Source organism: Pteronotus mesoamericanus, unplaced genomic scaffold, assembly GCF_021234165.1.
Source record: "Pteronotus mesoamericanus isolate MK-2021 breed Mesoamerican mustached bat unplaced genomic scaffold, CSHL_Meso_final contig_50, whole genome shotgun sequence".
In the NCBI taxonomy this organism is placed as follows: domain Eukaryota; kingdom Metazoa; phylum Chordata; class Mammalia; order Chiroptera; family Mormoopidae; genus Pteronotus; species Pteronotus mesoamericanus.
The window spans coordinates 31,997,799-32,023,890 of NW_026555186.1; the positions used below are offsets into that span (position 1 = coordinate 31,997,799).

The following is a 26,092-nucleotide window of genomic DNA, read 5'->3' on the forward strand; positions in this document are numbered from 1 at the left end:
GCAGTATTAAAGGCTCTAAGAAGTCTTATAGGAAAGAAACCCTTACATCTTTTGGACCTGTTTGTTGACCTCTCCGAGAACTATGTACCACGAAGTCAAATTTAGGAACCTGTATCAGGTGTCTGAAGTTACAAAACATTTATAATTCTAGTTTTTAGTAGAAAGGTTTTCTCGTATGTCAACATGGCACTTTAGTTCATAATATCAGTGAAGGAAACACTGGAAAAAGCCTTTAATTCTTAATATTCTTCTACTTGTGGACTTTAAACACAATGACATAGAGAAACACTGTTTTCCCCTGAAAGTACCAAAACTTTGGTTTGAGATGTCAGAAAAAAGGCAGAGTGAGAAATGTCTCTTCTTTTCAGGAGCTCTGTCGAAGTACTCAGATTCTTCTATTCAGAATGTTTCTAAAAGGTGCAATTTGATGTTTAGGCACTCTTTATATCCAATATATGTTTTCTTTAGTTTTACGTAATTTCAGCTCTTCCTGGCTCAAGACGCATAGAACCCTCAGCATCTTTATATTTATTGTTCAGAAAATAATGCCTGGTTTCCTAATAGTCAAATTCAGAGGAAAATTGTCCTTCATCTTATTTGTAGGATGGGTGCTGCCGATAACATATATAAAGGACAGAGTACATTCATGGAGGAACTGACTGACACGGCAGAAATAATAAGAAAAGCAACACCGCAGTCCCTGGTTATCATGGATGAGTTGGGAAGAGGGACGAGCACCCACGACGGAATTGCCATTGCTTATGCTACGCTTGAGCATTTTATTAGAGATGTAAGTATCTTGCATATATTTTGTACATGAATGGTACATACTATACAAATTGTTTTCCTGACTTCAGTTCCTACGTACTCAAAAGTGTCTTTAATTGTTACAATTGACCCTACTACTGCAATCGATTATTTGGATGGTATACATTGTGCTCAGATAGATTGACCCTAAATAATGTTTGTAATTCTGTTATGTTCCTCCCTGGCAATATTTTCATCAACAACTGTATCTCGTTATTTGTGAGAAGCTGAGTATCAAGAGCAGGGACCATCCATCTGCAAACCAATCCTTGAGGAAAGAACAATAAGAAGATAGTGCCATTTTTTACCCTGTGACATATTTTTTGTAACAATATCCTAAAGTATCTTGATATGAGATCTTTGATCTTACCTCTATGTCTTCCTATGTTTCAGTAACAGCCTTCCTACACTGCGTGTCTGTTTTCAAAGTGTTTTTCTAAGCATCTCAGTGTGAAATTTTGAGTGTCAAACTCTCAGTCCCTGTTATCTTTTCAACCTCTCACCTTTTATTGAACCCCTCTGTCTTTGTTCATTTTGGTCTCTCCGTTTCTCTCCCTCTCTTTCTATCACCTGCCCCTGAGCCTTATCTCCTCTTCGGTTTTTCTTTTTCTCTCTTGTTCTCCACTTTCTTATCCTTTTGTCTCTATGTGTTTCCCTCATTTTATTTTTAATTATGTTTTATTGATTATGCTATTACAGTTGTCCCAGTTTTTGCCCTTTTGACCCCCTCCACCCATTACCCCCTACTCTGTCAGGCGGTCCCCACGCCATTGTTCATGTCCATGGGTCATGTGTATTCTTTGGCTATTGCATTTCCTACACTGCACTCTGCATCCCCATGGCTACTCCGTATCTGCCTATTGGTGCTTCTTAATCCCCTCGCTCCTTCACCCATCCCCCCAGTCCTCTTCCCCTCTGGCAACCATCAAAACACTCTCCGCATCCATGATTCTGTCTCTGTTCTTGTTTGTTTAGTTTGTTTTTTAGACTCATTTGTTCACAGGAGTGTATTTATTGTCATTTTATTATTCATAGTTTTGACTATCTTCTTTTTCTTAAATAAGTCTCTTTAGCATGGTCCCCAAAATCTTCATCTCCCCAGTTTGGTAATATTTCAGAGATTCATTTAAGTACCTTCAGGAACAAATTATGACAGAACTGAATTTGTCATTGCTTCTTTAACAGTTTTTGGATATTTTAAATGTTAATAGAGAAAGTGCTATTTTGCGATAAAATTTATCTTAGAGGGAAGTCATTGAAGAACATTCTTCTGGAACAAGAGTCTCTAACCGTTTTACGGAGGAACATCCGTATTTTCATGGTGTGTTTTGATTGCTAAGAAGGGGGAAAGAGATCAGAGAGGCATAGTGGGGAGGCCAGGCATTGCTGCTGCAGGTTAGCGTGGCGTCGAGGGGGCGGCGCTGTAGTGCAGACCCTAGGTCTCCTGGCGAGAAATGCCTGTCCGCTCAGGGCAGGCCCTCGAGACCCTTCAGGGAAGACTGGAAGAGCAGCTTGTCACAGAAACCTTGCCTCAATAGCACTGTTTGTAATTGTTGTGAGAGAGAAGGCCCTTGTTCTGACTTTTCATAAGATGAATGGCAGATGAATCAAAACTGGAGTCCTTCAATTTAATGACCCTCTTCTACTAATTTTTAGACCATGATTTGGTGTTAACTTCCCTCAAGATAGGGATTTCTATAATACGTAATAATGTGTACTTTGGAATGATGCTTATTAAAGGGCATCCATTGAATCCATACTAATACCAACAAAGTAAAAATAAATTTTAAAGTGGTGGAGGTAGGGTCGGGAGAAGGCAAAACACTATTTATAGAATGTCAACTAATAATTTAGTAACCACCGTAATAATAGCCGATTCAGGCACTCATAATCATTAGGTGGTAAAACCTTTGGATGAAAGAATGTTGGAGACTCAAAGTACAGTATCCCCCCAAGATATTTATTAATTTCAAAGGAGAAAGGTATCAGGACAATGAGGGGATCTTCTGGGCACCTGCTTAAACCAGATTCACATTTAGGACCCCCACCCAGTAAGGGGTCAAATTGATTCGTGCTACCTGCGATGCACTGAAAAGGGTGTGTCACCTGTGTAGATATGTGATATTCGTGGCAATAAGCTGTAATTTGAATCTAGTCAGGAAGAAACAATCAGTCAAATCTAAATTGACGGATGTTAGTTGAAACAGCTCTCAGATACTTAAAACTGTTAGTGTCATAAAAGACAAAAAAAGCTGGGGAACTCTACTAGGCTAAAGGAAATTAAAGAGACATGACTAAGTGCACTGAATGATCCTCAATTAAAAAAAAGAACATTTATGAAGAACATTAATGGAACAGTTTAGGGAAATTTATAGGCTATATGTTGAATATAATAGCAATATATTGATGTTAAATTTCTTGAGTGTAATAATTTTATTCTGATTATATAGGAGAATATTTTTGTTCTTAGAAGGCAGGGATGAAGTGTCATGATATTCAAATGATTCAGAAATGAGAGAACGAGCATGTGTAGAGTGGGGAGGGAGGAAGGAAAGGGAAATGTGGCAAAATATTAATGGTTGTCGGATAAAGAGTATGTGGGTATTCATTTTACTTTACTTGCAACTTTAATGAAGACTTAAAATTCTTCAAAACAGAAAATTGGGAAAACTTCCATTTAAATAAAAATTTAAAATAACATTTATTATATGTCTTATCACTTTAGGTTAAATCTTTAACCCTGTTTGTGACCCATTATCCTCCAGTTTGTGAATTAGAGAAAAATTACTCACAGCAGGTGGGGAATTATCACATGGGATTCTTGGTCAGTGAGGATGAACGCAAACAAGATCCAGGTATGGAACATTCCTGTTATAGGTACAATAGAATGTTGTTAGTTTTCATGTTTGATAACTTTAAGCTTATAGGAACATGAACTTACTGCTTGCTAAAAGTAAAAGCTGTGAATATTGATTGTAAATATTATTTGTCCAAATTAATGTTCCCTAAGCTTTGGATCAAATAGAGTTCACATTTCTCCTTGCCATCTTTGAGTCTTTCCCTAGTGTTCCTAATCTAATTTTTTACAAGAGGGTGAGGTTGGGGGAGACATTTAGGTTTTCCTCTTAGATTGATCTCAGGAAAGATGCCCTAACAGTCAAGTGCAGGGTATAATTAGTCATCTTTTAAAGTGTCTAATATTTCCCCCAAAACATTACTTAATGTTAATTACTTACTAAGCACCATGTTCTCCACTGGACATATTTTATTGTAATTTGACAAGGAAACTGAACGTCAGACAGATGAAGCATATAGCTTGCCCATATCAGCCCCCAGTATGGAGGCTGAACTGAGCCTCGAACCCATGTCCACCGCTGGCAGGCTCTTGCTTACTCTGCTAGAACTCTCTGCGGGGTCTGCAGCATTTCCCCTAGCCTTTGCTCTTACTTACATTAGAAACGAGACATTTCATGAAAGAGAACACCATTAGCCAACAGAAACAAATCAAGTGCTATGTGTAATATAGTAGATTTTAGCATAGCGTTTTTCCTGTGGTGGTAATTTTTTAAGGCCACCAACCTATCGGCCAGTGATGGTTTACACAGTTGATGAGCTATTATGGAAAATCCATTATCCAAGACACTCCAGAGTCCAAATTTTATTTTGGAAGAACCATAAGGATGGACCTGAAAAAGAAATCAGGCAACTAACCCAAATAAAACAAAGCACTGGACCTAAGATAAAGTAATGTTAAGCAATTCTTGCCTTTCACCAGTATGCAGTCTTGAAAAACACATCATAAATTATCTCATGGAAGCAGTTTCATATCGATTAATCTGCATCCAAAGTGACAGGAGGAGCTTATAAGCTAAAACTCAGTGGGATAAACAAAATGGAGTCTGCCAATGGGGAAGGGTCAGGGATAAGCATTTGATACAAACTGACTACTAACCCAGAGCCTAACACCTTGTGTTTTACCCTTTTTTTTGTTCTTTTTTAGTGATTTGAAATTTTATTCATGAACATAATTTTAAAAATTAAATGATGCTTAAAGGTCCAAGCTGCCAGTCAGCAGTCCCCTGCTTCTGCCTCCTCGCTCCTTGCCCACCCCCCATCCCAGTCTGAAAGCAACTGCTTTCAACTCTTCTCTCCATTTCTTCTCGTTTCTTCTCTCTTGGTTCATCAGCTTGACTTAATACTGATTGACTTCTCGTTGTGTTAGGTGGAGGACTTCAGCTTTCCCTTCCTCTCTCATCTCAGTATAGTCATTTCGCTTTTTTTAAAATTCATATTCATTGTTTTCACTATTATTGACAGTAAATATGGCTTGCTCATGAACCAGGTATGAAGATAAGTACATTTTCTTCCGTGTACGACTTTTTCTGCTTCCTCGAAGGTAGTAATTGCCTTGTTTTTATTTTTCATTTCATTGTGTTATTTGCACTTGTGGTTGACTCTCCCTGTACCCTCCGATAGTTTTGTAAAACACCTCTGAACACTTTTGCACGGGATGGAATCTACCGACCCCACTCTTCCCCACTGGGACCGTCCCTCCTGGAGCCCTTTGTTCTCCCGCTGGCCTGACCTGATTACTCTGCAGGTCGCCCAGCTGTTGTCCTGAGACCTGCTGTGACCACTCTCTCAGGGGTTCTCTTACCCTCTCCACTGTGCCTTTGACGGCAAGTAACAGAGCACCTGAACTCACACTGCCTCAAACACTGAGGATGTATATAATCTCCCGTGACAGCTCCTGTCCTCACTTCTCCAGGCTCCCACTCCCGGCCCTGCTGCTTCCTCGTCACGCTAGTGGCAAGAAGGCTGCAGCCCTTTCCGGCATTACATCCAGACTTGACAATGTCCAAAGGAAGAGAAGGGGTCAGCATTTCCTGTGGCTTTGTCTTGGGAGCAAGGGGACTTTTCTCAGAGGCTCACTAGCATCTCATCATTGTCCCGTCTCCCTTTCAGAATTGAATCATGTGCTTATTCTCAAACCAGTTCTTGGAAGTGAGTTGGCAGGGCTCACTTTGACCTGCCTAGATTGTAATCACGATCAACTTTTGGAGCTGGATATGAGAACACTGTTCCCTGAGTTAAATGGTCAGGGAGTTAACTCTTTTATACATCAGGATTTTCTTTATGGGTGGAATAGATACTAATAATATCAACTAAAGGAGATAAAATATTTGAGATTTTGCCTGGATGGCATGTCTCCATTATGCCTTCATACTTGATTTATAATTTAGCAAGGGCTAGAACTTCAGGTTGAAAATCATTGTCACTCAAATAATTTGAAGCATTGCTCCATTGTCTGCTCACTTCCTATGTTATTCCTGGCTATTGCTATGCTTCATCTAATATTTCTAACCTAACTCCTCTTCTGTCTAAATTAGAGGCCATTACATGGCTCACCAGTAAAATACTCCCAATGTCCCTTTGGGTGGCTTCCAAGATACCGTGTTTATCTATTTCCCATGATATGGTAGATAAAGCAGTGGGCCTGAAAGAAACCTGTGTTTCTGGTTATTCCAGACTATAAAATCTTGGACAAGTCACCTAACCTCAAAATTTAATGAATTGGCCCTTAAAAGTGATTTCAGAGTCTATTTGATCAGGACACATCTCTTTAATAATTGCCTGTAGAAATTTGGCTTTAAAGCAGATTTTTGCTATTTCCCTCTAAAAAGCAGAAACATGAATTTCTGCTTTTGCTTACTCTCAGCAGTGTCAGATAAGCTTTTCAATAATATCCATTTAAGAAATGGTCATAGCTTATAAGGAAAGTTCTTACCAAGAATTTTTATTGTGGGGCTGTAAAGAAATGACTTGTTTTTACCACCTGTTCCACTTTGTTCTCTCTGCCTTCACTTTCCACTGCACATATTCTCTAGCCCTTCCCCCCGCCCCTCCCCCCCCCCTTCAAAGAGGAGCTTAAGGACAAGGGCGGGAGACAGTCAAGGTAGAACATCATTATAAAAAGAGTTCCCCCAGCTTATTATGGAAGAGTGGTCACTTTATTTACTTTGATGGTATGAAAACTACCATAATTAATACTGAGGGATATTAAGAAATTATTTAGAACAATATACTATTTTATATAATTTAACTCTATTTGATAGCTATATCAAATGTAAAAAGCATTTTATAGCTGTATATATTATGTATCTATATGAGGGGAAAAAATAAAAATGCTTAAGTAAAGAGTTTGTAGCATTTAGTAGGCTTTCAGAAAAGGATGAAGGGATGGATGAATTGTACATGGACAGACAGATGAATGAATCTTTTTCTTAGGAAGGCCAGCATGAGGGAGATCAGTTTGGACTAACCCTGTTGAAGTGATAAAGGAAATATTTGTCTTGCCCTTGCTGTTGTGGCTCAGTGGACTGAGTGCCGGCCTGTGAACCAAAGGGTTCCTGGTTCGATTCCCAGTCAGGGCACATGCCTGGGTTGCAGGCCACGTCCCTGGTTGGAGGTGCATGAGAGGCAACCACACATTGATGTTTTCTCTCCCTCTCTTTCTCTGAAAATAAATAAATACAATTTTTTCTTTTAAGAAAAGGAAATATTTGTCTTAAAGATGAGAAGAGTTTGCTTTTTTGATTGCCTGCTGCTGTTCACTTTACTTTTTGTTTTGTGAGCATTGCCGGTAGCAAAACATTATCCGGGTTAGCAGGCACTGGTTTCTCCATTCTTTTCCTCGTCTGTTCCCACCTCCTTCTTCACCTGTTCTTTGTGTTCCTTAAGTTCTATTTGGAGGCGAAAGGTATTCTTAGCGCTTTGTAATGCAAGTTGGAGTCTGTGCATTCCCCAGAGTGTCAGCATTCTTTTCACCTCCCACCTCCAGTACCCACCCTTCAAAAGGTGTTATTTGCCTGTTGCCAGATTCTTAGAGGATGTTAAGGAAAATTCCATTCTTCTGTTTTTCTGTTGTGTTCACTCCTGATGTTTTAGTTTTCAGCTGATAAAAGAACAATGCATACACATTTATCAAATGAAAAAATGTATGAGAAAAGTCTCTTGATAAACTTACAGTAAGTATATTAGGGTATCAGAAATCATTGTAAATCTTGTTCATCTTGGACATTTTTGCAACACAGTGCCATTAAATTGAATTTTATAATAAAAGCTGCATAATCCCCAGGTGCTTTAGATTGATCAAAGATTAAACGGTATGCAGCATTGTGTTTGTATTATTGCATTTCATTATATCCCAGTTCCTTGAAAGTTTTTCATTCATATGTATGCACATGTGAGGTAGGCTGGGTTCCCCAGGAAGCTGAACCTCAGATTTGCATGCCAGAGGGGTGCCGAGGGGTGCAGCGAGATCAACACTGAGGGCAGGGCTGGGCAGGGCTGGGCTGTGATGCAGCCGCGAGGCTCCAGCCAGCCCCGCCGGAAGCTCTGAGGCTGGGCTGGTCCTTCAGAGGTACCTCAGCTTGGGGTGAGGGGGTCAGGCCTTATACCCTTTATTCATTACCTATTGTAGCATAACAAATTACCCCAAAACAGAGCATCTTAAAATAGCAAACACTACTATCTCCTAATTTCTGTGGGTCAGGCATCCACGGACAGCTGAGCGGACACTTCTACCTCCCACCTTCTCTCCCAACGCTACAAGCAAGGTGTGGACGGGGGCAGAAGCCGCATCAAGGCTTGACTAGTGAAATCCATTTCCCAGCCCACTCAGGGGCTGTTGGCAGGCTCCAGGCCCTCACCGACTGTTGCCCGGAGACACCCGTTTCTTTCCATATGGGCCTCTCCTTAGAGCAGCCCACGTGTCAACTGGCTTCCCTCCGAGCAAGCAGCATGTGAGAGTGCCCAAGACAGAGGCCACTGTCTTGTAATCTAATCTCAGAAGTGACATCCCATCATTTTTGCCACATTCTGTTCATGGGAAGCAAGTCATTGGGTCCAGTGTGCGCTCACGGAGAGGAACTGACAGGGCATGAACACAGGAGGCAGGGATCTTCGGCGGCCATCTCTGAGGCTGCCTACCCACCTGCACAGCAGCCGGTCACTGGGTGCAGGCTGCTCTAGACGATCGATCTGACCTTGGGTGAGGCAGCTCTGTTCAGCTAAGGCAGTTCCTAAAGAGGGCAGCAGCTCAGGGTCGCCGGCTAACAACCTTTTGACAGGTGGGGTACAGAGCCGTCAGTCCTAAGTGGGATCTCAGTGGTGCTGAACAGTATCCACTTCTATATATACATTACTCTTGGTTGCTAGGATATTTAATAAACCAGAATTTCTCCATCTTAATCACACTGTGCAACATGTAATATTTCCTTATCTGTTTTTGTTGTTTTGTTTTTCGCACTTTTAGAAACAGCTTTTATGTATGTTGCTTTACAGAGCGCATTCATACAAGACTGTTTGAACACATTCTCAGTGGAGTAACACATTTTTAAAACTGTTTTTAAAGGAGAAATTATAGTGTAGCATGTATCAATCAGATCACTCTCTTTTTGATATAGATCAAATTTCAAATTTTCACTTCAAATTTTTCAGTAAGCAGCATAAAACTGTTTCTTAGCCTGTAATGAATCACTTTTAAAAACTATTCTAAGTAAGCTAAAAGGTCCTAAATGCAAAAGCATTTTCAAACAGTATTTATCCTTTTTCTGGATATGTAAAATTGATCAAAGGAGCTAACAGGTGATAAGGAACAATCATTTTCTTTTTCAGATTGTAAATTTTATTAAAGTTATAAAAACCTATATGTCTTATTTAATCCTCTAATAGTTTTCAACTTTTAGGCATGGTTTTCTTAATCTCCTTTTTTGTTTTTACTTTGTTTTCTTATAGGCGAAGAAGCCCCTGATTTTGTCACTTTTCTTTATCAAATAACCAGAGGAATTGCAGCAAGGAGTTACGGACTAAATGTGGCTAAACTAGCAGATGTTCCTGGAGAGATTTTAAAGAAAGCAGCCAGCAAGTCAAAAGAGCTGGAAGGATTAGTAAATATGAAAAGGTCGGAATGATTGTGTTGCATTTTTTTATTTATAATGAAACCTTCCAAGTTGTCCAAGGAAGAAAATTGTCCTTTAAGCACCTCTTCAAATACTCTGAAGCATTTAATTACAGTAAATGAAAACTTTCCCAAAGCTTATGTGAATTCAGTCTGCTTCTCTAGTCAGATCTCTATCTATTAAGTTGATAAATTGGTTTTTCTGTCATTTTTTCTGAATGAAGAATTAAGTTAACTCCTTAATGTGTGCCAACACATTAGTTGCTTAAAACATTCATTTGTTCAAACAATTACTAAAAGAAACCTTAATATATAAGATCTTTGGGGTACCTCTTTTTTCATATATTGCATTCAGATAGATATGTAATGTTTGCCTTCAGAAATTAAGGATTCTGTCAGGACATGAATAAAAATAATAGTATTATGCAACAAGGTAATTGTCATGAGTATCTACATGTAACTTTGTGGATTTTTTAAAAGTATGTTTTATTGATTATGCTATTACAGTTGTCCTAATTTCCCCCTCTCTGCCCCCTCCACCTAGCACCCCCATTCCCTCCAGCAGTCCCCACCCCTTAGTTCATGTCCATGGGTCGGATTGTGCATGTAAGTTCTTTGGCTGCTCCATTTCTGTTCTTAACATGCCCCTGTCTATTTTATACCCACCAATTTGTGCTTCTTTCCCCCCATCCTCTCCATTCCCCCTCCCAATGATCTCCGTGTCTATGACTCTGTTTCTGTTCTGCTTGTTTGCGTAGCTTGTTTTTTTAGATTCAGTTGTTGATAGTTGTGAATTTATTGCCATTTTAATGTTCATAGTTTTATCATCTTTTTCTTATAAAATTCCCTCTAACATTTCATATAATAAGGGCTTAGTGAGGATGAGCTCCTTTAACTTCATCTTGTCTGGGAAGGACTTTATCTGCCCTTCCATTCTAAATGATGGCTTTGCTGGAGAGAGTAATCCAGGTTGTAGGTCCTTGCCTTTCATCACTTTCAGTACTTCTTGCCAGTCCCTTCTAGCCTGCAAAGTTTCTTTTTGAAAAATCAGCTGAAAGTTTTATGTAGTTAACTGTTTTTCTCTTTCTGCTTTTAAGATTCTCTCCTAATCTTTAACCTTTGGCATTTTAATTATGATGTGTCTTGCTGTGGTCCTCTTTGGGTCCACCTTGTTTGGGACTGTGTGCTTCCTGAACTTGTATGTCTATTTTCTTCACGAAATTAGGAAAGCTTTCTTTCATTATTGTTTTCCAATAAGTTGTCAATTTCTTGCCCTTCCTTTTCTCCTTCTGGCATCCCTATGATTTGGATGTTGATATGTTTGGAGATGTCCCAGAGAGTCCTTATACCAGATTTTTTTAAATTCTTTTTTTCTTCTTGCTGTTCTAATTGAATGTTGTTTTCTTCCTTTTATTCCAAATTGTTGATTTGATTCTCGGCTTCATCCCCTCCACTGTTGGCTCCCCACAGATTTTTCTTTATTTCACTTAATGTAACCTTCATTTCTTTTTTTATGCTGTTGGAGTACCCAGTGAGTTCCTTGAGCATCCTGATAACCAGTGTTTTCAACTCTGTATTTCCATTTTTTTTTAGTTCTTTTTCTGGAGTTTTCTTCTGTTCTTTCATTTGGGCCATATTTCTTTGTCTCCTCATTTTAGCAGCCTCCCTGTGTTTGTTTCTGTGTATTAGGTAGAGTTGCTTTGACTCCCTGTCTTAGTAGTGTGGCCTTTTGTAGAAAAGTGCACCTATAAGTTAAATGGGATGGAGCCCTAGGTAATTGCCAGGGTAGGGCAACCCATGTCACTATTCTGTGGCTCTGTGTTGGGAAGGCTCGGAGAGGAGACAGCGCTGCTGCTTGGCCTCTGGAGTTTTGCCCAGGAGGAAACTGTCCCCTGGCACTTGCCCTGTTGCTTCAGTTTCTCCCCATATGCCACTGGTGCCCTTCCAGCTATTGCCCTGGTGCTGTATCTCGGAGTGAGTCTGTGTAAGTTCCAAGTCAGTTCCAGGCCCTTTAAGAGGAGACTCCTGAGAATCTGGCAGTTTCTTCCACTGCCTGAACTCCCACTAGTTTTTATAGCCAGAAATTATCTTATTAATAAGTCTGGGAACTTATCTTTCTGGCCCTGGAACCCTGGGCTGGGTGGTCTGGTCTGGGCCTGGGATCCCCTGCTCCCAAGGGATCCCTCCCAATTTTATTTCACCACATGTGGATGTGGGACCGCGCACCTTGTGTCTTTGTGTCTCTCCACGCCTCTCTACCTCTCCGCGTGTCTCTGCATCTTCACCCCTCCTACCTGTCTGGATGAACGTGGCTTAATTCCTTGGTTGTCAGACTTCCACACGGGTTGATTTTCTGATGATTCTGGGTGTTACTTGTTTTGTAGTCTAGTTGTAATTATTGCTGTAGTTGTGCGAGGAGGCAAGGCACATTTATGTACGTCTCCATCTTGACCAGAAGTCCAGTCCCAGTGGATTTGTTTCTGACAAATATTTCCTTATAAACTTGCCCTCTCTCTCTCCCCTAGAATAATTATGTGAATGCATTCCACCCTTTACCCTGATATCCAGCCTGTATGTAGTCAGTATGTAGTTTAGTAGTCAACTAAACCCGAGATGTATTTTGGAAGGAAGATATTCCTAGGAAAATATCACATTAATATATAATAAATTTAGCCTTTTGTTGCCTAAATATAAGATTCTATTACCACACAACCTAATATATTATTTCTTCATCTTTCTCATGCTTGACTCCTGACCTACCTGGAGGGAGAGTGTGATTTTCCGGGAGGGAGCGTAGGACATTACTGCTTTGGTTAATAACAATGACCATGAGTGGACAGGTCGGGGGGTCACATAGAAAATCTTGCCTGTCCACCATATTATAATAATAATTTTCTATTCTGGAAATCATGATCAAATTTAAATATTGATACCTAGTATTAGTTAAAGAAACAATTGCCAACTTCTATACTAAAGTAGAGTGTGCAACCAACTTCTCTTTCTCTTCTTCCTTCTTCTTGTGGTCCAGCCTTGCGCTCACACCTTGCCATAGTAAGTGGTGGTTGTCCAGGTCCAAAGTGCTGGCGTACAAATGACCTGTAGCTTTCTTTGTTGACAGTCTCTTCTGGGTCATTTCTGCAGTGTCAAATTAAAGCAAATGATGTAATCAGCAACAACCCATTTCTAATCATTTGTTACCAAATAGATTAATATAAAATTCATCCAGAGAGAAAAGTAATCATCTATGAGAGTTTAAAAATAAACTTAGCCCTAGTTTTTTGCCAAAGACAATTTTAACTCCTCTTTTGTTGTCTTGCTATGATTTTTCTGTTTCCCTAAAGAAACTAGAATAAAATTTCACTACAAAAGATACATTGCAATGTGTTGTTACTATATAGCCTAAAAATCAAAGGCAATGAAATTCATAGATAATTTATAAATATTTTAACCCTTCCAACTAATAGGTGACATTCTGAAATCTAGAAAGTTATCTTCACAAGAAAGAGAATTGTAATAAGGGGTTGCATTGGTATGGAATCGGACAATTTATCAGGACACTATAATCTTTGTTTTACCTTTTCACTAAAAGTCCTTATTTCATCAGTTCTTGACCAGATCAAAGAATTCAAACCAAATCTTGGGCATTGGTGTGGGTTTGTTATAATAGCTAATATTTATCAAATGATAAATATTACTGTGCACAGAAACAAGCCTGGGCAGTATTTACTAACCCAGTTATTGTTCCTATTGCTTTATGTACATTAACTCATTTGATCTGTATAAAAACCTTGCGTGATAATCCCCATGGTACTGTTGTAATCCCCATGTTAGAGTTGGGGAAAATGAGGCCAAGCCTGGGTAGGAAACTGACCAAGAAACCAGGGCCACACAGGTCGGTGGTGGTGGAGCAGTACTGGAAACTCAGATGCGCCGGCTCCAGCCCCTGAGCACGTAAATGGGTTGCATTCTGCAGGAAAAAGCAGGTCTGTGTTATGTTGGCATTTTACCCTTTCATTAGCTAGCTTTATTTTCTTAAATCAATTTTACTTTTTATCCTGTGAGCATACACAGCCTCTGGCTGAGTCAGAAAAGGGAGGAAGCTGGGCTCTCCCCTCCTGCAGGCAATAGTGCTGGTCGATAACCTCGGTCCCTTGATGGTAGCAGCGGCCCTGAAACCTCCTCTCACCAGCTGCTGACAGAGCTTCCCAACCACAGGGCCCAGCCATGGGTTCTGATGTCATAGCCTCTTCATAGCTTTCAGTGAGATGTATTGTTCCCCAACCATTTCATATATAAAATAAATAGTATTTTATTTTCTCTCCAGGAAAAGGCTGAAATGTTTTACAAAATTATGGACGATAAATGATACAAAAGACCTGCAAAAGTGGGCAGACGAGTTTGAAATGGAAGAAATTACAGACTCCTCTTCCTGATTGAAATGAAGACTATGTTTTTAACAAGAACTAAAGAATGAAAAACACCAACCATACAAAACAGCTCTCCAGTCACAGCCCATCTTTGTGTGAGCAGAAAACATGGCCATGGGATATTCCTATTAGAAACAGAGCTTTTGTGTAGAAAGTCTGTTTCATCCTGACTTAAAATATAAACACTTTTGAATATGAAAACCTGTGCTATATAATTAGAAAATTTCAGGGATGGTAAGTTTCACATAAAATAAAAATCTAAGGAAAGCCTAAAGTGGTAGAATATTTATGATTTTCTAGAGAGTTATATAAAATTTTAATTTCTATTTGCATTTGTTTAGATAATTTGTAACTGGGTGAAATATCTGGTAAGAATTTCCCTTTTCTTTTGCACTAAAATGATTTTATAATGCCACCGGTTTATTCACTCTGAGCATAAGAATTTTTGACAAGACCTAGACTTAACAAGCTTTTAGAAACTGGAGAACAGAAGGGAAAAGATCATATGAAATTTGAGAAGTTGAATGTTGTCAGTTTTAAGCAATTTAAAGATTGTTGGATGAAATTATTTGTCACTCATTCAAGTAATAAACACTTAATAAATACTTGTTAGAAATTAAAAAATTTTTTTTTTGTTTAATTTTGGGGTTTTCAACCTTCTGGCAGTTGTTACTTTTACAGTTCAGTTTTGGAACCAAGATTGCTGCTCCTACAAAATACACAGACCTGAGCTTATTCATTTTGGACCTTTGTACTAACCAATATACAAATGTATGATCTCTGGTACTGAACTTATAGCTTTGTGGCTTGATAACAGTGCTCCCGCCCTGCATAGTTAGCGTGACACATGCTCAACTGTGTCCCTGAGATTTTTACAGCACTTAACAATCTGGCTTCTCATCTCCATGTACTTTTTGTTTGTAAATGTATGATCTTGCACAAAGGTTCTCCACCCTATTTCCCACACATTTTTTATTGCTGCTCAGTTAAATGTCTTCCGCACATTTAATGGGCATGTTTCTCATTTCTTCTTTAGATTATTTTCTGCAGTGGCCCTAACGGCGACCTCTCAACATGGGAGTCAGTATAGGCTCCCCAAGTGGATGGAGAGTAGTGGGTTGTTACCCGTTTGAGGCACTCACACCTGAGCCCTTTGATTCCCCGCCTTTTTGGAGTTTGAGTGTTGATGTACTTTGATTCTACCATCCCCCCAGAAATATGAACTTACACTGAAATTCTCAAAACTGTTTCAAAATAGAATTAGCTGGAATTTACTTTTTAAATTTTAAAAAAGGACAGTACTTGATAAACAATGTTTCTGTACACTCTATGCGACTGTAAATGTTTGCTATTCTTTCTAACAAGACTTCAAAGGTAACCTTACTAGCAGGCCAGCAAGAAAAGGAGGTGAATCTAGGAGTGTCATGCCCATGCCTGAGGGGGCTGCAGGGACCAGCGGTCCCTGCTAATGTCCAGGTGGACATTTTGGGACACGTCTGGCTTGCCCAGGCCAATGTCAACGTTCACGCAGGTGAGGGGTCTAGGAGCATGGTCTCCAGGCAGTGGCAGTACCTGGTGTCTGGCAAGTGACAATGTAGAACCTTACAGGTTAGATTCTCCACCGTGAAGCAGGGAATTAGCCAGCCAGCCAGTTTTCAGGAGGTCAGACGCGCTCCAAGATCAGAAGACCAGCTCGGGTGCCTGCGTTTCTAAGCGAGGCTCATCTCCAGCCGCCTCCTGAATTGGGAAAGGGAAGGTTGCGGCAGCGTCCCAGCCATGGAGACGGCACCGCTGCCGTGGAGACTGCAGGACAGACACCAGATTAGGGCTTCAGTTCTAAAGTTAAATACAGCATCTTCAAGATACTCATCTTGTCTCCTTTGCAAATAAACCCAGAGTGGAATTTCTGGATTGTATGGTAGTTCTGTTTTTAATTTTTTTGTTTTTCATAGAGGACGTACCGATTTACATTCCCACCAACGCTTTTCTCCACACCTTTGCCGATGGTGTTAATCACTTGTGTTTTCGATAATACTTATCCTAACAGGTGTGAGGTGATATCTCACTGCAGTTTTGATTGGCGTTCTTGGATGCTTATAGTCAATTTTAGAACATTTTCATCACCCAGAAAAGACATCTGTACTCATTAACTCTCACTCCCCATTCCTCCCCAGTCCCCAGTTTTAGACAGCCACTAATCTGCTTTCTGTCTCTCTAGGTTTGTCTATATTGGACATTGCCTATGAGTGGAAACACACAATACGTGGTCTTTGTATCTGGCTTCTTTCATTTAGCCTACACTTTCCAAGGTTTGTCATGTTGTAGCATGTAACAGCACTTCATCTTTTTTTATTACTGAAAATGATTCCATTTTACGTATATGCCATATTTTTTTTTTATCCATTCATCAGTCTATACACATGTGGTTGTTTCTGTTTTTTGGCTCTTACGACTAATTCTGCCGTGAACATTTATGTGTACAGGTTTCTATGTGACAAGGCACAGAGTTCCTTTTTTAAAGCTTCCCCAAGTAATTGTAATGCGCAGCCAGGTTTGTGAACCACTAGTCTCTGTGATTACAAATGACGACATTTGTCATTGGATTGACAACTGGTTGGTCTGTTCTCTGCTTTATCTGTTATTTACACCAAAGCATGGCATACCATAGACCCCAATAAATATTTGTTGAAAGAAAAAAGGAAAACCAAACCCTTGAAGATTAGAAATCCAATGAAAAGAGTCATCTTTTCATCATCATGACGCCATTTCACTAAGGATTAAAAATCCATACAGAAGTGTATTATATCTTAAAACAATAAAAAAATAAAAGTTTCTTTTGATAGTTTGTCTAAGTTTGGGTCTGTCATCATGGCTGTTAGTGGTGATGGAGCTGGTGAAACAATGCCCACTGCATAAACTCCGGAGTGAGGGCTAGATTGAATCAATGTGGTCTACAAATTAATGTTGACCTTTACTAGGTTCCAAGATCAATATCAGCTACTGCTGTGCTATGTAATTATAAAGTGCCATTTAATGTTCCACATCAAGGATATAGGTGGAGAGAGAAATGAACTTGATTAAATACCATCAGTGGTTTCTAACTTTATAATTATGGTCAATCCCTCTTTGGAACACTATAGTTAGTATATATAGTGTGTATATCCACAGTTTCTCTTTCTATGGCTTCAGTTACCTGCAGTTAACTGTGTCTAAAAGTATTAAATGGAATATTCCAGAAATAAATTTATAAGTTTTAAGTTCTGCGCCTTTCTGAGCACCATGATGAAATCTCTTGCTTTCCTGTTCCATCCTGCCTGGGATGTGTATCATGGCTTCGTCCAGGGTATTTACACCGTATATGCCACTGGGCCATTAGTCACTTGGTTGCTGTCTGGGTAGACTGGAGGTTTTGCTGTGCTTGTGCGCAAGTAACCCTTATTTTGCTTAACAATGGCCCCAAAACACAAGAGTAGTGATGCTGGCAATTTGATATATCCAAAAAAAAAAAAAAAAAAAAGCTGTAAAGTGCTTCCTTTTAGTAAAGAGGTATGTATAGGAAAAACATGTATAGGATTCGAAACTATTTGCAGTTTCAGGCATCCACTGGGGGCCTTGGAACATATCCCCTAGAATAAAGGGGACTATTGTCTGGGATTATTGTTAGGTTATTAATATCCAGAAAAGTATGCCATCAGGGGATATCCATTCTGGTTTGCCTGGGACAGTCCTGGTCTATACCTATTTTCCTGGCATATTTATTAAAAGCCTCTTTTAATCGAGAGTATTGTGTTCTGAATAATAAATGACATGATTACCCCAGCTGAGGTGCTTAATTCATGGGCACACTCACTGACTTGATAGAATTTGAATGTCATCTTAGAAAATCTATTTTTTTTCTTAACCTACTGTGTGAACTGATTTTTATCCCGAAACCTGCCAATTGTTTCTGCCGGTTCATAATAAAGGCTTTATATTGTGGCATTTAAAAACTACAATTCTCTGCTAATTGGCATGGTAGCGCTCTCCTACCTAATCTACTTTTACAACTTAATTCCTAAAGATACCTTGTCCCCTGCCCTGTTTCCGTGGGATCATGGTGAAGGATGCACACCTACCTGACCTCATGAGACACGCTGCACAGCTGCCTTCCTGCAGAAGTAGTTACCACACTTCGGAGGAAGAATCCGTGCCTCACATCCTCCCTTCATGGTCTCTGACTATAACCTTTTTTTTTTTTTTTTTTTTGGACATTCCACAGCGTCACTTCTACATCAGAAATATTGTGTGCCATTTTAACCTGCTGTTCATCTCCACGCTCCTATTTCAAAAACCTCACTTCCATGAGGTCCCCTCAGGGGCTGTAGGGTTGCCCCTCCCTCCCTCAGAATCGCCTGAAGAGTTTTAAACACATTTCTGGGCCCCACTCTAGCTCCACTGTGTCCTACTCTGAGATTGGTGCCCAGTAGGAAGATCGGCCAATGTTCATTTCTGTCTTCATTACTACTTTCTCATTTTCTCTCCCCTTTCCCTTATCTTTCCTTACATTGTTAGTAACCCTGTCTCCAAGCAAATTTCCTAAAAGTCATATTCCTTGGATTATAACCCCTCTCCAAGATTCTGTCTGATTCAGTAGGTCTGGTATGGGGCCCAGGAAACTTCATCATTTTTTTTAAGTAGAACTTTTTTTTTTAAAGAGCAGTTTAGGTTCACAGCAAAATTGAGCAGAAAGTAAAGAGAATTCCCATACACAAGTACGACCTCCCCCATTATTAGCATCCCCTATCAGAGAAGTACATGTGTTACAATTGATAACCTATATTGCCACATCATTATCACTCAAAGCCCACAGTATATATATGAGGCTTTATTCTTGGTTTTGCACGTACTATGGGTTTAGACAAATATATAATGGCATGTATCCGTAGTATCATGCAGATACTATGGGCATGATACTGCCCTAAAAATCCTCTATGTTCTGCCAGTTCAGCTCTTCCTCTTCTCTAACCCCTGACAAGTCATCTTTTTACTGTCTTCACAGTTTTGCTTTTCCCAGAATGTCATATAGTTGGGATCATACAATGTATATTTTTTCAGATTGGCTTCTTTTACTTAGCAATATGCATTTCAGTTTCCTCCATGTCTTTTCATTTAAATAAATAGCTCATTTATTTTTAGCACTGAATAATATTCCATTCTCCAAATGAATAAAGCTATTATAAATAAAAGCTACAATAAATGTGTGGGGTTTTGTGTGGACATAGTTTTCAATTCATTTGGGTAGATACCAAGGATTGTGATTGCTGACTTATATGGTAAGAGTAAGTTCAGTTTTTAAGAAATCTGCCAAGCTGTCCTCCAAAGTGGCTGTGTCATTTTTCATTTATAATAGCAATGAATGAGTGTGTCTGTTGCTCCACAGCCTCATCAGCATCTGATATGTTCAATATTTTGGATTTTGGCCATTCTAATAGGTGTGTAGTAATATTGTTTTAACTTGCAATTCGCCAGTGGTCTGATATGGAGCATCTCTCGTATGCTCTTTTGGCTATGTGTATGTCTTCTTTGGGAAGATGTTTATTTAGGCCTTCTGTCCTTTTTTTTTCTTAATTTCATTTTCTTATTGTTGAATTTCAAGAGTTCTGTGCATATACTGGATAACAGATATTTATCAGATGTGTCCTTTGCAAACATTTTCTCCCAGTCCATGGCTTGTCTTCTCATCCTCTTGACAGTGTCTTTTGCAGAAAAGTTTTTAACTTTAACAAAGGCCAGCTTACCAATTATTTCTTTCATGGATTTTGCCTTTGCTATTGTATCTGAGAAGGCATTATCTTACCCAAGGTCATCTAGATTTTCTCCTTTGTTAGTGTTTAGAAGATTTATAGTTTTGCATTTTACATTTAGGTCAATGAGCCATTCTCAGTTAATGTTTATGAAGGGTATAAGGTCTATATCGCGATTCATTTTTTAATATAGTTTAGAGAATTTTCTGGTTCACAGCAAAATTGAGCAGAAAATACAGAAAGGAAATTTTCTTCTTAAAAATAGTGTCATAAGTGATCTTGATACAGATAAAGAATTGAGTTTTGAGAAGCATGATGATAATGCCTTATTCTTCATCAGGAGAAGCAGTTCTGTAAAATAACAGTGGACCTTTAATTTCTCCAAACTCTTTGGATTTCTTTTTAACAGAAAGACAGGTTACAAGCATTTAAAGTGGCATTTTTTGTGTTATGAGAATTAAAGGAGTGTCTATAAAGAACATGCACAATGCTTCAAACTGTTCATAGGTCTCTCCTATCATGAGAAGAAGAAAAAAAATCCATGAAGATATATAAAAAAAAACCAGTAAGATTCCATAAGACCAAATATATCAGTTAATGTATAGGGTAAACTCACCTGCTACTCCTGCCCCCCCCCAAAAAAGGACTATAAACAACTATATGTTGATTTCAAGGGACATACCTAAATCACTAGGACTCACTAAATAAAAAGAATGGCACAGATATACCAGCAAATGCAAACTAAATTGATATGTATGAATTGAAAACTGCAATAGTTGCAATAAAAAATTCACTAGATGGGCACAGTTACAGAGTGGACATGACAGAGAAAAGGGTCAGTGAACTTTAAGATCAATATATATTATATAATTGTATAACAGAGAAAATGACTGGAAAAAATTATCAGAGGTATAACATACATGTCTTTGTAACCCCAGAAAAAGAAGAGATATTGGTGCAGCTAATTATTGAAAGGAATAAAGGATGAGTTGGCAAAAGACATGACTAGAAGGATTCAAGAAGCTCAGCAGGTCCCAAATAAGATAAACTAAAATGAGCAAACAAAAAACTGTCCGATACATCATAACCAAACTGCTGAAAATAACAATTTTTGAAAAGTCAGAGAAACATGCTGTATTATATAGAGAGGCAGCATGATTCAAATAATTATGGATTTCTTATCAGAAATCATAGAAGCCAGAAAGCAATGGAACAAAATTTTTTAACGCTGAAAGAAAAGGAACATTAACCCAGAATTCTATATCCTGTTAAAATATCCTTCAGGAATGGAGACAAAATAAAGAGATTCTCAAATGAAGGGAAAATAAGAAAATTTGTTGCCAATAATCCTGCACTAAAAAACATGCTAAAACAACTTTTAGATAAAAGGGAAATTATACCAGAGGGAAACTTGAAACTTCGTGAATGAAGAAAGAGCAACTGAAATAACAAATAATGGGTAAATATACTACTTGTTACTCCCATTGAGGTCTTTAAAATATGTATAATGGTTGCAAGTAAACAACATGGCAACATGAATGGCAGGATTTTTAGTGTATATAGATATGATACATATGATACCTACAACATAAAGGGTGAAAAGTAAAGGGACCTACTTATATGGTTGAAAGCTTCCTGAATTTTATTTGGGGCAATAAAATATTAATAAGTAGACTATAAAAATTAAGTGTGTAGCCCTGGCTGATGAGGCTCAATGGATTGAGTGCTGGCTTGAGAACCAAAGGATCGCAGTTCGATTCCTGGTAAGGGCACACGCCTGCATTGCAGGCCAGGTCCCCAGTTGAAGGCATGTAGGAAGTGGCCAATCGGTGTTTCTCTCTCTTTCTCCCTCCCTTTCTCCTCTCTCTAAAGGTAAACAAAATTTTTTTTTTAAATTGAGGTTAAGTGTGTATATTTTAATCCTTAGAACCATCATAAAAATATTATACAAAGTGTGTAGTTTTGAAAGCCAAGAGATAGAATAGAAAACTAGGAGATATTTAAATAATTGAAAAGAAGCTAGAAAAGAAGAAACTGAGTAATGAAGAAAAGGAGGGGACAGACTGAAAACAAATAATAAAATGATGAATCTGACCATATGACATCTGTCCAGAAAGTATCCTGCCACGTAATATGAAAAATGGAGACATTTATTCAAGATAAAAGATAAAAGAAACATTGTATGTAGGACAATGATGCCTCAGTCTCCTTCAAAATAAGCCCTTGGGACCTCACACAGTTCTCCCAATCACCATCAGCTGCCCTGTCGTATTTTCCTGAATCTCATTAAAGGTCTGAAATATCTTCCCTTTCAAAGGTGATTTTAGTTTTGGGAAAAGCCAGAAGTTGTAGGGCGCCAAATCTGGGCTTCAGGGGAGCTGAGTCACCTGGGTGATTTCATGTTTCACTGAAAAACTCTGCACAAGGTGTAATATGTGAGCGGGTTTGTTGTCTTGATGAAGCTTCCAATCACCAGTTGCCTATAGCTGCAGTCTTCTGGATCATCCAAATAGTTTCTGCAGAGGAATGTTCAAGCTTAACACAAAATTTGATGCAGATTCGTTACTTGACTTGCTCAGTCATTTTGAATGTGACAGCCACACAGTATATACGCTCACTCAACAGCTTCAAGTGCTCCCACTGATTAGTACAGCGAAGTTGTCATTGTTCATGCATGCACATTCCAGTCCACTCTCCTTGGCTGCCAGGTTACATTGATGTCACACAAACTGTTCTCGTTTTATAAACAATGGTTGGAATTTTTTGGGCAGACCTTATATACATTAAAGGTAAACGTTCTAGAAACACCAATTAAAAGAGTTTGTCACTTTGGTTAAAGACACAAGACCCAATTATTTGCTGTGTATAAGAAGTCCACTTTAAACTATGAATAAGTAAAAGAAAGAAAAAGATATTTTGTGCAAATACTATATTAATCAGATAAAGTAGAACAGAACAAGGAAAACTAACAAGTATGAGGAAGTAAATTACATATAGTAATATGGTCAATTCACAAAAGACTTAACAATCCTGGATATGTATGCAGCTAACAATGAAACTTTACAATACATAAGGCAGTAACTGATAGAACTGAAAGGAATAAAATAGATAAATTCACAATTATAGATGGAAACTTAAACACTCCTCTGAGTAATCAATTGAACAAGTAGACTGAAAACCAACAAGAATATAGAAGTCTTGAATGATACTGTCAACTAACCTGATCTAATTTTATAGAACATTTTACTCCAAAATAACAGGATACACATTCTGTTTAAGAGCATATGTAATATTCACCATGATAGACCATATCCTTGGTCATAAATCAAACCTTAACAAATTTAAGATAATTGGAATAATACAAAATACATTCTCTAAAATGGGTTTGAGCTAAAAAAAATCAGTAGCAAATATATCTGGAAATCCCCACAAATATAAAAGTTAATAGACTTAAATGAAGGAAATTCTGAGATATGCTACAACGTTGGTAATTCTTGAAGACATTTTGCTAATTGAAATAAGCCACTTACAAGAAGATAAATACTGTATGATTCCACTGATAAGAAGTACCTAGAGTAGTCAAATTCATAGAATGGTGGTTTGGGGACTGAAGTAATGTAGAGTTATTCTTTAATAGGTACAAAGCTTCTGCTTGGGATAATGAAAAAGTTCCAGAGATGAGTAGTGGTGATGGTTGTATAACAATATGAAGGTACCAATACTACCAAACTATATATTTATAGATGTTAAAATGGTACATTTTATGTATATTTCACACAATAAAAAATTAATAGATCGCATAATGTTGTTTTAATAGGTCTTAATTTAGAAATACTGGGGAAAATGTCTTATATATGCCCCATTTAAGTTTCCCTTGAGTGCCTTAAAGAACAGAGAAAATCTATTACTCTTCCAAAAAGCCATTTATGATTTCTGTATAATATGTTGCCATAGAACTTAATCAGAAAATAAGATAAAATAAGCTCTAAGTGCAAAAAGCTTGATTTAAATGCTTCTGCCAAGTCCTAGGCAACAAGAAAAGCAATGTTTCCTCTCATAATTAATTACAGAAGAATCACAGTTGCCTAATTATTACGATTCTCCTGAAGATGCAGGTAGTAAAGGAAAGAATGCTCTGAGGGAGTTGCTTTGCAAGGGCTCTATTGGGTTGTGTCCTGGGGTGGGGGGGGGGGGACTAGAATAGAGCTTTAGAAGGTGTGAAACTTGTTCTCAGCATAAAAAAGCTTCTCCATAATAAAATATGATGCTTTTTTCCAAGTAGGCCATATCTGAACTGTGAAACATTAGGCCATTGTGATTGTATAGAATTATCCCTTGAGCCACCCTAATTCTAGTTAAAAAAGAGACCCTGAGGTGTAAGGAGGACAGTTTAAAATCCCTTCTGCACTCAGAAGGGCTTAAAGTTGAGGAGGGAAAAGGGGACACTGAGCTCAGGAAATGGAATTTTTTATGGTGGTTTTATGTAGCTTTTAATATGGTTGCATTGTTTGTTCTATTGTAAAAAAACTTAATATAAAAAGAGAACAAATGTTATTATATGCTTACTTGGTTCTTTGGGTGGCTTATCATTACCAGATAAATGGTAAAGTCTGGCTGCTATGCTTTTAATGGCAGTAGAAAAACTCAAGCAGGGCTGTAGTTCTACAAAAGTTTAATGCTGAGCCACAACTGTATGTGACCACATGGAAGTGAATAATGTCTAAATGACATAGTCTATCTTTTTGGTAGATTGTGTTATAATTAAAAGTATTTTTTGCCTCTCCTGGAGCTCACCTTCCTGCAGGAGGATGTATTTCCCTGGCTGTTGAACTCAGGCTCAGCCAAATGATTTGCTTTGGGCAATAAATTGTGAGCAGAAGTGACATGTGTCACTTTGGAACAGAGAGATGAAAAACAAGCATTTGTTTTGCAACATCTTTTATTCCTCTGCTATAAGACCAGCAACATCCTATAGCTTCTCTCTGAGCCTGGGTCTATGAGTAGAGCAGAGTTGCAATGGACCCAAGATAAACATGTAGCATGAGCAGGGTATAAACTGTTTACTTGGGGCTCTTGGTTCTTGCAGCATTACTCAGCTTATCCTTACTGTTGCATGTTTCCATTCACATAAGAAAAACATCATAAACATTTACGTAGTCTGTATAACATTTGCTTAGACTTCTTTTTCACCTGTTTAACACTTTCCCAAAGGCCATATTTACACAATTTCCTTTGACTTCTTCATAACAGAATCCCAGCTTCATTCTAGTTGCCATGTGCTCAGTTCTAACAAGTGTCCAACTAATAGTTTGGTTAGTCTAAGGCAGTGATTTTCAACTTGTGTGTGCAGCACACTGGTGTGCCCCACGGATTTTTAAAATATGCAATACCTGACTTTAGTCAGGGGCACTGACCTCTTTTCCTTGATTGTCAAATTAAAAAAAAAAAATGGCAACAGCCAATATAGCAATAGCTGTCCAGTGTGAATGAATCAAAATTATACCTCTTTTTTTTTGTCAGATTGGCAAAATATGTTTTGGTGTAGTGCAAAATTTTAGTAAGTAGTTTATGTGTGCCATGAGATGAAAACGGTTGAAAGTCGCTGGTCTAAACCAATCACAGCAACTCCGTTCCTCCTTGAGAGGAATTGGTCTAAGGATGAAGGTGTGACTCAGTTTGGGACCATGAGATTTAAGGGGAACCTTCTGGAGAATTCAGGGGAATTTTCCTTTCTGACAAGAGCAGCATGCAAAGAGAAAGTTGTTTTTGTCCACTGTCTTCCACTTTTAACTTTGAAAGCTTTAAAATAAAAATACAGTGCTTGAAACTGTCACCATGAGGATTGACACTAACGTGCTACGAGCAGTGAAGTTGAGAGCTGGGGTTCTTGATGACATTATTGAACCACCAAATAAACGTTAGGACTTCCTACCTGGACTTACAAGTCTGATTTTGTCCATTGCTTGCTGCCCAAAGCATCCTAGCTGATATAACCTGTGTGAACAGAGCATTGTTCACTTGGCCTGTTTCAGAAGACGTTCGTCTTTATTGACTGCCCTAGGTAAGTCTTGTTTTGTTTTGTTTTTTTCAGACACTACAATGGAAGTCAAAAG

General features: G+C 38.5%; 1 protein-coding gene across 1 annotated transcript in view; it reads left to right on the plus strand.

The window, feature by feature from the left end:
• MSH3 (mutS homolog 3) overlaps nt 1-14,749 on the plus strand; it is a 132,534-nt gene extending 117,785 nt beyond the window's left edge. Inside the window, exons 21-24 of the mRNA XM_054578546.1 lie at nt 604-790; nt 3,533-3,662; nt 9,607-9,772; nt 14,094-14,749. Of these exons, the coding sequence (XP_054434521.1) occupies nt 604-790; nt 3,533-3,662; nt 9,607-9,772; nt 14,094-14,202 (592 nt within the window). The 3' untranslated portion in view covers nt 14,203-14,749. The remainder of the gene's footprint in view (nt 1-603; nt 791-3,532; nt 3,663-9,606; nt 9,773-14,093) is intronic.
• The last annotated feature ends 11,343 nt before the right edge of the window (nt 14,750-26,092 follow it).